Source organism: Durio zibethinus, chromosome 6, assembly GCF_047325235.1.
Source record: "Durio zibethinus cultivar Kanyao isolate XHJ-2024 chromosome 6, ASM4732523v1, whole genome shotgun sequence".
In the NCBI taxonomy this organism is placed as follows: Eukaryota; Viridiplantae; Streptophyta; class Magnoliopsida; order Malvales; family Malvaceae; genus Durio; species Durio zibethinus.
In genome coordinates, this window is record NC_143167.1 from 10,373,312 (window position 1) to 10,391,144 (window position 17,833).

Genomic DNA, 17,833 nt, shown 5'->3' on the forward strand with positions numbered 1-17,833 from the left:
AAAAAAACCCACTTAGTATGTTTTATTGACCATTATAGAATGATTTTCATTAATTTTCTTCAGTGTCCTCATAAAGATAAGAACAAAAGTTTTTTAACATGCATTTTAACCAAAACAAGAAAACATAATCCGGATAAAAAAAATTCTCTTAACTCACTCGAATCTAAACCAACTCAATTGAATAAAAAAAATTAACAACTTGAACTTAAAATGATGTAAATTTAAAATAATCAAGATTCAAATAATTCAAAAGATTAATTTGATTTAAAATTAAATTGATTTGATTTTAAGACTTAAACAATTTAAAATTGAATTCAGGAATACAAATATAAATAACCTAATATGAAACTCAAAAATTCAAATTTAAAATAATTTAAAATTTTTATGCTAAATGAACCATCAAAATCTAATCTTACTCGGTCAATTATCATATCTATAATTTTGACAAAAACAAACTAATAATAACATTAAAAAGATTACACAATACATAATTAATTATTACATTCTTGAACTATATTGTTCAAGAAAAAAAAAGGACTAACAGAAAAGTTGGTAGTCTTTAAATAACACGTGTTTAATCATCAACCATTGAGGGTCTAAATACATCCTAGCAAGCAACTCACCAATTTGATTAATTCAGTTGGTATGATTAGGCAAAGAAAGTATTAACAACTACAAAAAGAAAAGGCAGCATTGTGACAAAGCTACAACATGAAAAGTATTTGTTGAAGTAGTGGTACAGTAATCATGTTCAGAAAATGTGGTGCCATCATTTTCTGTTTTCTATCATGGTTATTCTGATATAATGATGGGTATTTTTGTAAACTGCAAATCTCATCCATTGCTGCTACATTGAGTAATAACTACTAACCCCTCCACCGTCTCTTTCTTTCCTTCACATGCTGTCATTCTATTTATTCATCGAGAACAAAGACAAAAACACATTGGATTTGAGATGCCCTACATTCATCTCCCTCTCTTTCTAGTTTCTGGTTCTCAAAGATTCTAAGCTGGATATCATCTTCCACTCTGCAAATCAAATCCAGCCGTTAAATACCCACCTTCTAATCGTCTTAGTTGTTGTTGTTTTCTCTCATTTAAAAAAAAAAAATAGAAAGAAAAATATTCATCATATTCTTTGGGTGTATATGTACTGTTTCAACCTCTGTTCATGGCTGCTACTGCTACTGCTTCACAAATCTTTCAAAACCATCACAGTGATAATAACAGTAAGAGTAACAATGAAGTTAGCAGGGAGGAGATACAGGCTGCCATTGCCAAGGCTGTGGAGCTTAGAGCTTTACATGCAGCTTTGATGATAGGAAGCAGCCCTGCAAATCCCAGATACCCATCTTCTGCTTCCCCTGCTTCACGCCCTGTTTCTCAGTTCTCTGCTCAAGATTACCCTGTTTTCACTCCGGTGAGTTAACATTTCTCTTGGTACTTTCATGTTCTTTTTTCCTTCTCCCTTCTCTGTTTATCAATTTTAATAAGTAGTTTGAGTTATGTATCTGTTTCTTGTTAATGAGGTTCAAATTCTGTTGCTATCTCATTGTTGCCTGCGTTGTTTGTTGAATTCTATGTGAAAAAGAATCAGTGAGATTTATTTCACAATTAATTTAATTAACTTCATCATGATGATTATATGATAACCTATGTTAACCTTTTTTTTAGCCCTGTTGAACTTCTTGATAAGCTTTGCCCAATTGCTGGTCTTGAGTCTCCACAGCAATGAAACAATAGGTCCAAGAATCGTTGTTAACTTAGTAACTAGAGGTATCCTTTTCACGTGGATTTTAGTCTTAATATTCTTCTTCAAATGCTTGTACCTATTTCAAATTTTATCTCCTATAAATTCCTTGCTATATTTCTAATCCCAGATTACCAAACGCAAATTCTTTAAGTTGATTTTCCTAGAGTTCAAATTTTTAGTACCTACAGAATTTATGAAAGAATAAGCAGAAATTTTATAGTTTGACATTCTTCTTCTTATTATTATTATATAAAATATTTGCTTCTGCTCTTTTATTTTAGAATGCTTTAATCCCTTTAAGTTCCAATGCACTGTCAATGGCTATCCGCACTAACCCTTTGGGAATATTTGACAGACTTATGAAGATGAAGCATTATCTGGAGACCAAACAAATAACCAAGCTGTACCTGAAAGTTGGGATGAATATGACCTGGAAGCAAGAAATGGCATTGAAACTGTTATATCAGATTATAAGAAGGAGATTTCAGCTTCGAGGAAAGGGTTCTCCTCGGCTTTGGCAGCCTTAGAATCCCATGTTTGTCCTGCTGAAGACCAAAAATCTGTTTCTGGTTCTTGTGCAAACCACATCACTGTCTTACAAACCTCACCGGGAACAGAATTTTACAAGTCCAGTAGAAGTAGGAGAAACAGTTTGGGCGACTTCAAATCAGTGTCATCTTGCAATAGATACAAGCCCGCTGTTATAACAACTGAATCTGACAATGTCATTAGGAACATCAAGAATTCTAATACCGTGGCGCCACTAACAAATTCTCACTCATCTGTTCAATCACAACCCAAGAATCGAGGGGTGATTTCATGGTTATTCCCTCGGTTAAAGAAGAAACAAAAGAATGAGAATTCGCCTAACCGAACAGAATCCGAGGAAGTTTCACAAATAATCAAGGACTTTGGCATGTTGTCAATTGAAACATTGAAGAGAGAGCTGATAGAGGCAAATGAGAATAGAGACGCAGCCTTGACGGAAGTTGCTGAGATGAGATCTTCATTAGGAGAGCTCAAGCAGAAGCTCGAGTATTTAGAAACCTACTGTGAAGAGCTCAAGAAAGCCTTAAGGCAAGCAACACAAACAAAGGATTCTCAAATCAATGAAAAGCTTGGAAATTTTCCTAGGAGAAGAAAATCCATTGATGAGAATGGAGAAAAACTGATGCCTGTCAGTGAGGATGTAATGGTAGAGGGTTTTTTGCAGATAGTATCAGAAGCAAGATTGTCAGTGAAACAATTCTGCAAGACACTTATTGGACAGATTGAGGAGACCGACAATAATTTAATGGATAATTTGAATTTGCTTCTTCAACCATTTAAACTTTCATTGAATTCAAAGTACTCTAAGGCGGTATTATACCATTTGGAAGCAATTATAAACCAATCACTCTACCAAGATTTTGAGAATTGTGTGTTTCAGAAGAATGGGTCACCAAAGCTCTTGGACCCACAACAAGATCGCCAAGCTCAGTTTTCATCATTTGTTGCACTTAGAAATCTAAGCTGGAATGAAGTGCTGGGGAAGGGGACTAAATATTATAGTGAAGAATTCAGTAACTTCTGTGATCAGAAGATGAGTTTAATCATTTCAACACTGAATTGGACTAGACCATGGCCGGAACAGCTGCTTCAAGCTTTCTTTGTTGCTGCTAAATGTATATGGTTGCTTCATTTGCTTGCTTTCTCATTCAATCCCTCATTGGGAATTTTAAGGGTTGAAGAAAACAGAACCTTCGATCCACATTACATGGAAGATATGTTCATGGAAAGGCAAAGGTCACATGGACCGAGCAGAGTAAAGATCATGGTGATGCCAGGATTTTATGTTCAGGGAAGGGTTTTAAGGTGTAAGGTGATCTGCAGATATAAAATTGTAGCCTGAGTATAATTGGCTTAAAATTTTTTTCTCAAGTGAATTTTCAAGGGCAAGTTCAAGTAGAAAAGTTTGTAACTAGCAAACAGATGTTAATAAATGGCTTGGCCTCCAGGCATTTCTTGTTTACAGATATAAGTTCAAAGGAGTTTGAAGAATTTTTCAGGAGTTCTTATAATTCATAACTCTGGGTCAAGTCGGGGAAGAAGGGACGGGACCAATGTTACCCAGCAGAGACCTCCAGCTCCAGCTTCTTTCTTAAAGGTTAATTTTTTTTTTTTTTAAAGAACATTTTAAATTCCCATACTAACCAGTATCTCACCTTCTGCCCTAATTTTTAAAGTAAATTTCTTAAGTAATGTTTCATAAATTAAAAAAAATTTAATGCTAAAAAATTAAGTACTGAATTTTACAATCATAAAAACTGTTTGATATTGCATTGAAATATTTCATGCTAAACGGAGAACTTTGTTGATATTTTAAAATTATTTTACATTAGTGAAAAGTTAAAGAAATACTTGGAAAGAAAATAATGTAAAGTTAATGTAATTAAATGATAAATTTTTCTTTAAATAAAAATGATTCAATTCATTTATTAACTTTTAATTACTTAAATTTTTCAATTCTTTTCATTAGAAAAATTCAATTTAAGATGTTTTTAAAATAAATTACCAAACATATTAAAAAAAATTAAATCATTAAAATTTTTTATTTTTAATAATTTATCAAACACAACCTTAGTTCTATGATAACAATAATATTTATTTTCTTCTCTCTCATTTTACTTCTATTAGAGTCTAGAAAACACAAGTAATTTTTTTTTCTTCCCATCTTTTACCATCAGTCTTTTCTAACCATCCGCTTTGTTCTTCTTCTACCAAACGAACCTTGGTCTTTACTCTTGACATAAATAAGATGGTGTTGGGTGCAGCTCCAACCCACCTAATGGCAAATATATAAATATATATATGCTATTTTTTTATTGTTTGAGTTCAAATTTACTTGAAGATTAAGAAAATAATTTTTTATAAATTATTAAATTCGACATAGATAACTCTACTTGAATCAACCTTTAAAAAATGCACTGAGCTAAACCAACTTATTGTTTAACTAAAATATTCTTTAAACCCAATAATTCAATCAGTAATTGGATGTCTAACTCATCATTCTACAAAACCTAAATATCAAGGAGAAAGCAAGCGCAGAGAGCGAGAGAGAGAGAGAGAGAAAGATATTCAGTATCATGTGTTTCAGCTAACTGGACTGTGTCAAGTTCAGAAAAGTAAAAAAGACACTCAAAATTGTAAAGGATTACATTCTACCAACTTCCTTTGAGTAGAGTAGACACACTCTCTATACATATAAGAATACTATGAATTTACCTGCTAAGGCTTTGATATGAGGTCCAGTTCTATTCCAAATATATATATATATATATATATATATATATATATATAAGGAATTAGAACATGGAAAGAATACAATATTAAGGTACCGTTGAACTTCCAGAATCACTCCACCAAAAGCTCACTGAAAAGCTTTTTGTTAAAGATCGCACATAATGCCACCATTTCGGTGGGATATAAAGCATTTCACCTTCCTCTAAAATGCAGTCTACAAATTCTAACTCACGCACTTTTGGAAACTCTTCGTCATCTATGTTGTCCAGATCAACCTTCAAACAAAACATCTTTGGTCAGTATTCAGCACAAAAGCTTTTATATGCATATAAATATATATATATATATATTTAGGGATAAAAAGAAGAAAGAGAGAGAAGCAAAACAAATGCCTAATATAATGTTGGAGGAGATCTATGGCTGTAGCTAATAGAGCAAAACACTTATCCCACAAATAGCAGGAAAAAATCAAACACTGTATGACCTAGTCGAAAAATAACAGATGTAAGTTAAACTAAAAAATATGGCCAATCCTTAACCAGAAAAGGTGGTTAATCTGATACTAGATATGCACATTGGTCTCGCCAAGATAATAGAAAAAATAGGTGATTAAGCAACAGAATATTAGATAATCCAGCAGGCAGGGAAGGTGTTTCCATGTCTGAGTAAGAGAGACTGTGATTGTGCACGTCTTGAGAGACTACATGAATGAATCACTGGGATATGGGATTTATCATGAAAATTATCAAGTTAACTCTTGCAATAAAGTTCATTAATCCAAAAGAGAGGACGAAGTAAGCAGCTACCTGGCTGGAATTGTTGAGCATGATTTCACTGTATGGGTAAAGCTCCTCACAATATGAAGCAGAGTAGAGTCTCACATACTTTTTCCCAACGACCTGAAAATTGGGAGCAGAATAATGATTGAGGAAAAATTAAATCCACAGAGAGATAGGTTTAAAGTAGAACATACAGCATAAGGGAAATGAAAATTGCCAGAAAACTATATTAAAAAATGTTCATGCCAGAGTCATTGTAATCAAGCATGTTAAACAGTGAAGAGCTAGAATAGCTATTTGAAGCAACAATCCTCAAGAGAAGCATAAGTCAACCATACCAATGAATCATTGGTGCTCTTGAATAACACATCTCAAAAAGTGCTACATGCTACCCCAACTCGCATTATTACCCTTTTCCTAAAGAAGATAATTGACTGAAGGCCTCTTGTGTATTATATGCACACTAAGACATGTGACCCTACATATGATTTGGTGCTTACTGGAAAGCATGTTAAACTTGAAACCTAATTGTTTATATTTATTCAAAAGAAAAGTGGAAAAGGAAACAGATTAAAACATTTCTAATTCCAATTCAATGCAACTTGTTTCCATTAAGGACCCCAAATTAAACGGCACTATCTTTTAAATTTAGCAATCTGGACATCCAATTTTGAGCACAAATACTCCAACAGACCCAAAAACTGAAACAGAAATGAAATGCATGATGACCTATATACATCAAAAAGCAATAATGGAAATATACAACAATGTTGGTTAAGATGATTTCCCTGATTATGGAAGAAAACATCCCCGTAATACAATTCATTTTAAGGAGCCATGACTGATATTCATTATTTACTTAATAAAATCTGGAAATTCTCTTTGTGATTGATCCAGTAGAATGGTAAGTAGTTTACTCATTTTCAATCTAAACCACTTAGAGGTTTACCAATTTGATGCCTATATACATATGAGTACATAATATGTAAAATAATAGCACAAGATAGCATGTCAATGATAGTTTAACTCATTAAGAAGTCAGAGCCATTAAAATGTGTTGCAGCACAGGTAAGACGAGACAAGCTATTACTTCTAAGATGATCTAAGCTCCAACATAGAGAACACACTCATCATCTCAAATTGGTAGCTTCAGAGTTCTTCCAAGGTATTTGTCTTAAGCCTCATGAGGGATTAAAGCAGTTTCATGAGACCACAATTAACTTTTACAGTTTGTTATGAATAATAAATGCATGTATCCAACTGCACAATACCTGAGCAAGTATATTATGGTGTGGATCATGGTGCAAAGGTGTCACTGTCCCAGCTGGACCAAACCAAGCATTGAGAGATCTCAGCTCCCCACCACCAGCATAACAATAATCAGGAATAGAAATGTCCTTCCGCAACTCATTTATCTGCCATTATTATTATTATATAGTAACAATAAAGTAAAGGTTTCAGTAACCAACAGTAAAATTAAATCTTCCAAAACATACCATATAAGAAAGAGGACAACACTACCTGATCAAACAATTGGTGCTGTGCAAGATACGTGGGGACCTTACTTCCACTGCCATTAGATTGAACCCTCTCAAGAAACTGGGAAAATGTAATAAGCTCTTGCTTCCACTCAGAACATAAGTAGTTTTTTCCAACCTGAAAAGCATTTCAAACTTTACCAGCTTTCAGTTAAACTTAGGAAGTAATTATCTTTGTATCAAGTATTCTTGCCACAAATAAATAAATAAAATGAAAAGAAAGGGAACTAAATAGCTTTCCACAATACAACCTCTATCATTAATAAGAACTCTTGTGGCAATATCTAGGTAGCAAAGATAAAAATAATTTTACAATTTTAAAGGCTTTACTTAACCTTTTTATTATGATTATTATTATTATTATTTTGTTCATTGAATATGCAGGAGTGGGAACCCCAGCCCTGCAGGAAGTCCACCTCCTAAAGCAGATGAATGAACCATTGAGGCCAATCCCCAGGTTTATTCAGTTAACCAATCATTTTTCACATCAAGAATATTATAAAAGAGATTCTAAAACTGCACTTGTTTTTTGTTTTGACACTTCTTATGTCTTTGCAGAATAAATGATAAAAACTTGCTTGGTTCACCATAGACCTGTCTTTAATGGTCCCATTGCTGAAAGATTTATCCACCAAAGAAAAGACCTGAAGCTTTTCATCCATTCTTGTTCAATGGATTACAACTATTAAGAATCATATTACCTCATAGAGGATTCCACTTCTCATTTCAGTTTCCCACAAAAGTGTCTAAGACCATAATCATCACTCAAACCCAACCAAGGAAGTAAGAAAAGGCATACTAGTTGTGTGAAAGGGTTAGGTTAGGAAAAAGCTTAAATATTTTCAAATACTGGGTGTATGTGCCCACTACATTGGCTGATTGTGACAAGGTAAGCACTTTCTAGCTCTAGTTGGAATGCTCTTCTTGCTATGGGGAAAATAATTCAGAATCAAGGTGTAGAAGGATATTTGGATTCAAAGTTGGCAACAATGGCCCCATCTACTAAGGATTAATAGTTCAGTTAGGATACACTCGAAAATCCATCATTTAAAAACCTTACAGTCAGTCAAGCACTCCCAGGTATGTGACTCTTGGCAGGTTCCTAAAGATGAAGCAAATTTAATAACAAGGTCCACCAATGAAATAAAGAAATAAGGATCTTTAACCTAGCAATAGCTGATTGAGCATATGAATACAGGATTTGCCTTGGGAACCAAACTAAAACTATCAGGATCTATGTAAGAATACAACAGATGAGTTGCAAACCACCACATTAAATTACCAAGATCCACATAAGACTGCAACTTGGCTTAAATGCTGGGTGCAACCAATTAAGATTGGTAACAGTAAAAATTCCCCGTTAAGCGAACCAATATTTTCTGGTACATGTATCATGCCCTCAAACATCATAAATCAGTAAAAGCTAAAACTTCAAACTATGTTGAAAAGTAAAATGCAAAAGACTGCTTCCAACAAAAAAAAAAAAAAAAAAACATATAAGTAGCTAGGATATTGGGTATAAAATTTTGTTTGAAGAAAACAGAGTAGAAAAAAGCCTTTGTTGCAACTTTGGTCTCTACTGAATTTCATAACAATAAGAGGAAAATTAATCACACCTCAACTGGAACGGTACGATCACCAGCAACCCTTCTTAAGTAATCCACGTCATTCCACCTTGTCCTGGCTGGCCAGTGAGCCATACAATCAGTAATTATAACTGGAGAACCTGAAAGGAAAAATTCATGTAGAAATCCCTCCAAAGATAGGGCGGACCTCTTCCCCACAATCTTAGAAGCCAAGGACCTTATTGGTAAAATTCGTAGTACCTACAAGATCAAAAGGAAACAGAATCTGTCATTAAATTCAAATATCATACTACCATTCCAGTTTCTCTTCTCAGCAACATCCCAACCATCCAATTAATAAACAATAAACTACGGTAAAAAGGAGCTAATTAACATAATAAAATAATAAAAATGCAAAAATATATATAAAGTGCAGAAGTAAAGAAATGATAAATGGGCGAGTTACCCAGTTTTTGCTTAAGTAACCAGTTTGAAAAATAAATAATAGTTATTGCCAATATACCCAACCACAACTTCCAACAGTTGAATACCGTTTTGAAATTGGCAAGTGTGAGTGTGTCTTACAAAGATATCCTTCCCCTTTTCCCTGTGAACCTGTGTATGTATGTATTGATCATTCTCAACAAAATACAAATAAGAAAATAGACTGCATTATATAATAGAATCCAAATTAACCACCAGAAAAAAAGGTAAAACTCCTATTGATAATATCCTGATTGTTAGCCCATTTAAGGCCTAAGGGTAAATGAGCAAGAATCAAAATATTGAAATATATTCAGAAAACAAGAAAATGTTATAAATAGTATTTATAACATACAAGAGGGATCTAAAACTCAAAGAGTTGCCCAATTTCAACATTTCTCCAAACAAGCTGATCTTAAATGAACATACAAACATGAAAATCAAATCAAAAGAAAAACAAAAAAGAAATAAAACCTAAAATAAACTCAAAAGCACAAAGATCCAAATTCTTACATATTATAAATGTAATCAACCAAATGGACATTTAAACTCACATAAATATGTAAAGCTCAAAAGGATTCCCCATTTGAGCATTTTCTCTTTCTTCCAGTAATCTAATGAAACAAATTTTGTTGTACAAATACAACATCCACATGGGGATCAAACAGCAGACACTATAATCAATTCACAGAAAGAGAAAAACTAAAGCTTTATTTGGTTGCTGATTTTGCTATTGACATTTTATTTGTTATGAAGTTGATGAAAAGCAAAAGCAAATAGCAAAATGCATAATCTCATTCAATTAAAAAAATGAAAATAAATCACAAAAATCAAATCTACATTCAAGTATAATTCTATCAAGTAAAGGAAAATTTTATATTTTGTTATCATTAAATATCAATAGATTGATTCTTATTCTCAATTATTAGAAACAAAAATATTCTGTCATGTATCCAAAGATACTCTTTTGCTTCAATATCATAAGCAACGACCATAAGGAAACTACACTAAACCCAAAAAACCAATTAAAATTATAAGTATGCTCAACCATGTGCATGAACATAAATCATTCAGCTAATGGGTGAACATAAGTAGTAATTATGATTAGTTAATATACTATTCTGGCAAATGCTTTTTCATTCCAAGGAAGAATATATTGAATTGAATACAAAATTCTTTCTATAAATGTCATCTGGCTTTAACAATTTCCACTTTACTAAGAACAAGCAAAAGAAATTTAAAAAAAAAAAAATGTAGAAAACGAACCTTACCTCGGACTCATCAAACTCCTCCGGACAAACCAACAATCTAGACACTGCATTTTGGCGACCCTCGTTATCAGCATCAGCTCCTCCGTTACTGTACTGTCTTGCTTTGGAGGCCGAAACGACTTCTATTGCCGAGTCCAAATCTTTCCTAAGCAAAGGGCCGCCCATTATGATGCCCATGTCCAAGGCCCTAAGAGCATCTCTGAACTCACCATTGGAGAAATGGAACTTAGCCACGCAGAGGCACGCCATGGAGTAAGCGTCACGCCATACAGGGAGTACGGAATTCCAAGGGCCAGAGTGGAGTTGCTCCCAAGCCATCTCACGCGCCGCCTCGGCAGCGCGTTCATCGCCGGCAGCGGCTAAAGCGGCCATGCGGGCATAAGCATAGCCTCCATGGGAGGTGATGGATTGGAGGAGGGTAGGGGACTCGGAGTCTAGCGTTGGTGTTGAAAATGTGGTGGCGTTGGTGGTGGCGGTAGCGGCGTAGGACATAGGTGGCAGTAAGTGTTCCAGTGTGGTATTTTGAAGGTAGATATTTGGTGAAGGTGTGTGTAGGCATGCACTTTTTAACGACTAGCGAGGTAGATATTTGAAGGGGTCATGGGATATTTATACTTGAATTCAATAACCTTATAATGTTTGTTACTATTTGTCTATAATCTAAAAATTTCTTTTTCGATTATTGAGTCTCCCCAAAATTAGGTTTAGTAAAAGGAGTTTTAGGAGTCCATGTCTGTCGACCCAATCAGTAGGAAGTCTTTATGAGTGGCGGTCGACGAGTTAGGTTTATCATCAAATTGATATGGTACTGAGGTGTAGCCAGTTTTGGTTATGGGTTCTTAAGTGGCCAGGGAGATACTTTATAGTAAGGTTACATGGCTGAAGATTTAGATGGTGTTTGGAAACACCTTAAACTCACGGAGGAGGAAGAGGATAGTGTTGATTACAAGGAAGGGAATGGATCACAAGGAGAAGGGGACGAGAAATAGGTGGTGGGCAAACTATTGACTAAACCTAAATTTGGATGCATATGCACTTTCAATGATGTGCAATTAAGTTTCAACTACCATTAATTAAATATAAATATTAATTTTAATGAAATTTATTTAATATAAATTTTTAATTGAAAATTTTTTTTATTATAGTTGTAGTAATTTTTTTTTCAATCGTAACAATAATAATAATAATAATTATTTTTAATTTAATTGAAATTAATTTTACTACTTATCCAAATGGACCTTAAAAGGTCTTTCAATATAGATGTTTTGGTGGGGACATTTAGAGTAATATAAAGACTAGCCAAAGATGTAGGTGGTACACCTAAAAAATAACTTTTTTTTATTCAAATTTGCAACAAAGAAGGACAAATAAAATGTTATAGATGGCAGTTCATGGTCTTTCGAACTTGTTATGGAAAATTAGAACAAAACCTTAAAGTAAACAAATATGTCTTCAATCACACCATTTTTTGGGACATAATTTACGATCTACCCCTAGCCATGATGATCGACAGTATGGCAGAAAAACTTAGAAGTAAGATTGGTGTGTTCAAAAATGTGGATAATAAATAGAATGATTAGGCAAGGTACCCAAGGGTTAACGTGGAGGTGAATGTCCATAAAACCTTAAGGCATTTAGTCACATTGTCAAGAGGAGAAAAACGTGATGTAATAAGAAGAAGGCTAGGGTATGAAAGATTACCAACTTCCTATTATATCTATGGACATTTGGGGCATGAGAAATTTGAATGTAAATTAGAGGAATCAAAAAGGAGGATTTAGATAGAGTGAAGCAATATAGGGATTAGATAAGGACATCATCATTGAAAAAGAGGTTTTGGAATTATAGGTTGAATGAGGAGAATTGAAAAAAACATGACATGAAGGTTGCATGTAGGAAAGAACATATAAAGTAATCAGAAACAATGAGATCCATGATGGAAACAATGTGGTTAAGAAAGTATGACATTGACAAGAAGTAGCAAAAAATCAACCAATAAGAGACTAATTATGGGAAATGGTCAATTAAAGGAGAACATAAAAACAAGGGCAATGGCCAAAATGAGGAAGCAAAATAAGGAATTAATATAATTGCTATGTCAATAGGACTAAATGTGAGTGCAGGAAAACAAGAGGACCATCCCCACAATAAGGGAGAGTTGACGTACGAGGATAATGAGGGATTTTAGTAAAGGTAATGGGGAAAAGAATGCATGTACGGATAAAGATAATGTGTTGGCATGAAAAGAAGTTTAGAATCCAAATAAATTCTAACAATAAAATAGTTATAAGATAACTTGGAAAAGGAAAGCAAGGAATATTGGCTTAAAGCAAGAATTAGAAGTCAACAAAATAGAAAATGAAGACTAGAGATAAGGTGGTAGAATTAGTGACAAGGAAATTGATTGGCTAAGTAAGAGATCAAAAGGTGATAAGAAAGGAAGCGAAAAAATTGTAAAACCATAAACGTGGATAGGGTCCTAGTCCCACAGGACATAATGAGGTGCATTACGTGAAATTACCATGGGCTTAGGACCTCGAGCAATTTAAACTCTACGAAAGTTGATAAAAAGATAAAATCCCCATACACTGTTTCTTTCAAAAACAAAGTTGCATACAAATAAGACTGATTAGATTATGAGGAAGTGTGGAATGGATACATGTTTCAAAGTTAGCTTGAAAGAAAAAGTAGAGGGTTAATGATGTTGTGGAAGAAGGATCTATCATTTAAATTGCTAAGCTACTTAAAAAACCATATAGACATAAAGGTTCAAAAAGAAAGAGATGAAGATCAATGGAGAATAATTGAATTTTATAGGGTTCCACAAACTAGTTGAAGAAGTGAGTCATAGGATTTAATAAGAAAATTATCACAACAGTAAAAAAGACCATGAATATATCTAGGAGATTTCATTGAAATTATGTGGGATCATGAAAAAAGTAGGGACTTACTAAGACTAGAACACCAAATGGAAATCTTTAAGTAAACAGTTGATACGTTTAGTTTAATGGACCTGGGGTTTACCAATAAATGGTATACAAGGGAAAGATGTAGAGAAGCAAAAACTCTTATCAAGGCAAGGTTGGATAGAGCTTTAGCAAATGAAAAGTGGTGTATGAAGTTTTTGCAATATATGGTGAAGCACTTAGCAGGATCTATCTTAAATCATTGCCCAATGTTGTTAGACACAAAAGGACATAGGTATACAAGTTGGATGAAACAAAAAGAAGAAATATTTTGGAGTGTGGTGGTCCAAAGAAGTAGATTATAAACGAGTTATAAAGGACGATTGGTATAATTGCTTTCACATAGACATAACAGATAAGATTACAAAAGCTAGAGTTGACTTAATGGAATGGAGGAATGAAAGATTCCAAAGTAGGAAAAAAGAATTAGCTAACCTATACAAAAAGTTAGACACGTGTCAAGATGGGGTTGAAACCAACGAAGAATTGGAAGGTGATATGAGGACAAAAAAAAAAAAGATTAACAAGCTACTCGAAGAGAAAAAATCATACTAGATGCAAAGGTCGAGAATTAATTAGTTAAGGAATGGTGACAAAAAAATAAGATTTTTCCATGCATAAGCCTTAATACGGAGAAGGAAAAATAATACAAAGGGGTTGATAAATTCAAATAAGGTTGAAAGGGAAGAAGAAGAAGAGAGATACAAAGTAAATAATTTAAACAACTCTTTACTTCACAAAAAAACCCACCACTTTGAAGATATCTTGGAAACTATTAAAATCCAAGTACTAAATGAGATAAATAATCTACTATCAATAGAATTTAGTGCAAAAGAGATTTTAATAGCTTTAAAGCAAATGCACCTTACCAAAGCATTAAAACCAAATGGTGTGCTTACTTTTTTCTACCAAACATACTAGCATCTCATATGACATTTTATCTATTTGGTAGTTTTGAATGGCAATGAAAATTTAGATAATATCAATTGCACAAATGTAATGTTGATCCCAAAAATCAAATCCCCAACACTAATATCCTAATTTGGACCCATTAGTCTTTGTAATGTTATGTACAAAATCATAGTAAAAACCATTACAAATAGACTTAAGATTATCCTACCCTTATGTATTAGTGAGTCACAAAGTGTTTTCGTACCTGAAAGACTAATTACTGATAATGTTCTTATAGCCTATAAGTTGCTTCACACTCTTAAATCTATGAGAAACGGGAAAGCGAGTTTGTTAACACCAAACCTAAATATAAGCAAGGCTTATGATAAGGTAAGGTGAAACTTCTTAAAAGCCATGATGACTAAGTTAAGGTTTCAAAATAACTAGGTAAATGTTTTTATGAAATGCATCACCTCTATTTCATACTCAATTATGGTTAATGGTCATATCACTGATAGAATCTATCTAGAGAGAGGATTGCAACAAAAAGACCTATTATCGCCTTATCTTTTCCTTATTTGCTTAAAAGGTTTATTGACTGTACTAACAAATTGCCAAAGGAATAGGTTGATGACATGTGTGTTTACAAGCCACTATGGACCAATGATCACTCACTTATTTTTCGCAGATGATAATATGTTATTTGCAAAAGCAAACATGAAAGAAAACGAAAAGGCAAAGCTCATGTTACACAGATACCAAGAAAGACCCGGCCAATTGATAACTTTAAAAATCCAATATGTTTTTTAGTACTAATACAAATCAAAAGACAAAAAAAGAGGTAATGGAGGTGTTTGGCGTTCAGACGTTATCAAGGGTAAAGAAGTATTTAGGTTTACCAACTATGATAGATAAAAAGAGGAAAAAAGCTTTCAGGGAGATGAAAAACAAAATCATGAAAAATATACAAAGAGGAATATTAAGGATGCTATCTTTATATGGGAAAGAAATTTTCATAAAAGCTATCTTACAAGCCATGCCCATTCACGTGATGAATTGCTTTAAGTTGCCAAAGACATTGTGCACAGAAAGAGATGGTTTGCTAAGCAAATATTGGTGGAGCCACAATGAAAACAAGTTAGAAATACATTGGTTAAGTTAGGGCAAGATATGCATCTCTAAAAAAGAAGGTGGATTAGGTTTTAGAGATATGAAAAGATTTAACCAAGCTTTATTGTGTAAGCATGGGTAAAGATTATTTAAAACTCCCTTTTTTTTTTTTCAAGCAAGAGTGTGTTATAGAGGTAGAGCTAAAAAAACAACCTATCATTAACTTGGCATAGTATATGGGGTGTTTTGAAGGTATTAAGAAATAGGTTTTGGTGGAAAGTGGGGGATGGTGAAACAATACAACTTTGGAAGGATGCATGGCTTAATATCAATAGGGTGTGCAAACTAATACCAATAAGAAGTGATTTGGGGGACGATAATCATATTAGTGCCTGAATATACCAAGAGACAAAAGAATGAAAAGTAGATGTGATACAAAGATAGTTTAACCTTGAAAAAATTGCTACCATTCATGTTACTTTTATCAGTAAGATTGAAAGGCCAAATACAACAATATGAAAACACACAACAAAAAGAATCTATATAGTTAAAAGTGGATATCATGCACTATGCAAACAAGGAGCTACAAAGGAAAAGGTCGAGCAAAAGGAAAACTAGGGAAAATATTTATGGAGGAAATTATGGAATGCCAAGGTACCCAATAAGATCAAGGTCTTCATCTGAAGGATAAAACACAATATACTACCAACCAAGCAAAACCTGATTTAAGGAAAAATCATTATAAAAGGGAACTATCCAAGGTGCAGCAAATAGCAAGAATCAGTTATACATGCCATAAAGGAAAATAACAGGTCAAATGAGGTATAGAATATTTTAGGCTTTAGTTGGGATAAGGCAACTATGTCATCATTGTCTATATCAGCATAGGTTGACAAACTAACAGAATAATACAATCAAGAATAGCTTGAGACTTTCTTGATAGCAATATGGGCAATTTGGTTAGAAAGGAAGGATGAACTTCATATAGGAAAAAAAGCAAATACAACCTTAATAGCCACCTTCGTAGGAGTTTATAGAGAGGAGTTTATACAAGTACAAGAGAAACGAAAGCAAGAAATACATGAAAGAATAATAGGATGGAGCTCTCCACCCAACAACTTGGCCAAAATAAACTTTGATTGAGCTTACAACAAGTATACCAGAAAAAAAGGAATGGTGGTTGTCATTAGGGATGTTGAAAGAATGATTCTCTGAGCATTAGTCACAAGAAGAATAGAGATAGTAAACTGTTGGATAATCAAAGAAAGGGCGACACTAAAGGCTTTAAAGTTTGCTAGGAAATAGGTCTCACAAGAGTCTTATTAGAAAGTGACACTTTAGGGTGGTACAATAGCTAAGAATAAAAGAGTTAAACTTGTCTCCTATTGGTGTTATAATAGAGGACGCTCATGCACAGATGAATTTTTTTCAAACATGTCAAATTATCCACACTAGAAGAGGGGAATCAAGTAGCTCATACAATGCTTAAGCATGATTTTACTCTAGATGAAGATATCCATTAAGTAGAAGATTGTCCACATTTTTTTTTACCAATTATTTAGACAAATTGTAACCTAGTTATTGATTAATGGAATTCCACCATTACATTCAAAAAAATTCTTTTTCTTTTCTTATTTTGGGTATATAAATTAATTAATGCTATAAAGCTTAATAAACATCTAGGCTTCTTTAAATATTCATTAGTATTTTGTAACAAAAATTAAATGTTTATGGATACACATATAGTTCTTAGTGGTAATAACATTTTGGTTTTATTTAATTTCCATTTGATTATTTAAATTAATACATAATACTATAAATTTTCAAAAATAATCCAAATTCAAATCAATCTTCTTCAAATGAATTCATTTCGAACCAAATTCTAAAATTGATAAAGCTAGTTCAAACCTGAAAACTTACCCGAGTCAACTTGTGACTAAACTTGAATCGACTCAAATTAACTCAAAAAATTTTAAACTAAAAATAAAACCCGACATGACACAACCAAAACCTGTTATGACCCAAATTCATAATAATTTGAATCCGAGATCGATCTAATCTGAAACCCATAAAAAATCGAATTATAACTCGAAAAACTCAAATTATAATTATATGACTATTTAAAAAAATAAATGATAAATATTTTTCTTAACTAAAAGTTTTAAAATGTTATTATTTATCATTATTAAATTATT

The 17,833-nt window shown here is 33.1% G+C and overlaps 2 protein-coding genes across 3 annotated transcripts; one reads left to right on the plus strand and one right to left on the minus strand.

Moving 5' to 3' along the window:
• The first annotated feature begins 846 nt into the window (after window positions 1–846).
• On the plus strand, window positions 847–3,788 carry LOC111285828 (DNA double-strand break repair RAD50 ATPase). The gene is made up of 2 exons (XM_022875448.2): window positions 847–1,420; window positions 2,109–3,788. Exons 1-2 carry the CDS (start codon window positions 1,172–1,174, stop codon window positions 3,642–3,644), a joined length of 1,785 nt encoding a protein of 594 aa, XP_022731183.1. The 5' UTR covers window positions 847–1,171; the 3' UTR covers window positions 3,645–3,788.
• Window positions 3,789–4,738: 950 nt separating this feature from the next.
• Window positions 4,739–11,685, minus strand: LOC111286567 (lysine-specific demethylase JMJ30-like). Of its 2 annotated transcripts, XM_089762113.1 has the most exons (7): window positions 10,672–11,685; window positions 9,126–9,178; window positions 8,969–9,032; window positions 7,336–7,470; window positions 7,086–7,229; window positions 5,842–5,934; window positions 4,739–5,310 (listed from the first exon to the last, which is right to left on the minus strand). In XM_089762113.1, the coding sequence occupies exons 1-7, from the start codon at window positions 11,161–11,163 to the stop codon at window positions 5,122–5,124; spliced, it is 1,170 nt and encodes a 389-aa protein (XP_089618239.1). In that variant the 5' UTR covers window positions 11,164–11,685; the 3' UTR covers window positions 4,739–5,121. The 2 variants fall into 2 exon arrangements, with proteins under 2 accessions (XP_089618239.1, XP_022732335.2); XM_022876600.2 differs by having other exon boundaries at window positions 8,969–9,178; window positions 10,672–11,684.
• Window positions 11,686–17,833: the final 6,148 nt, after the last annotated feature.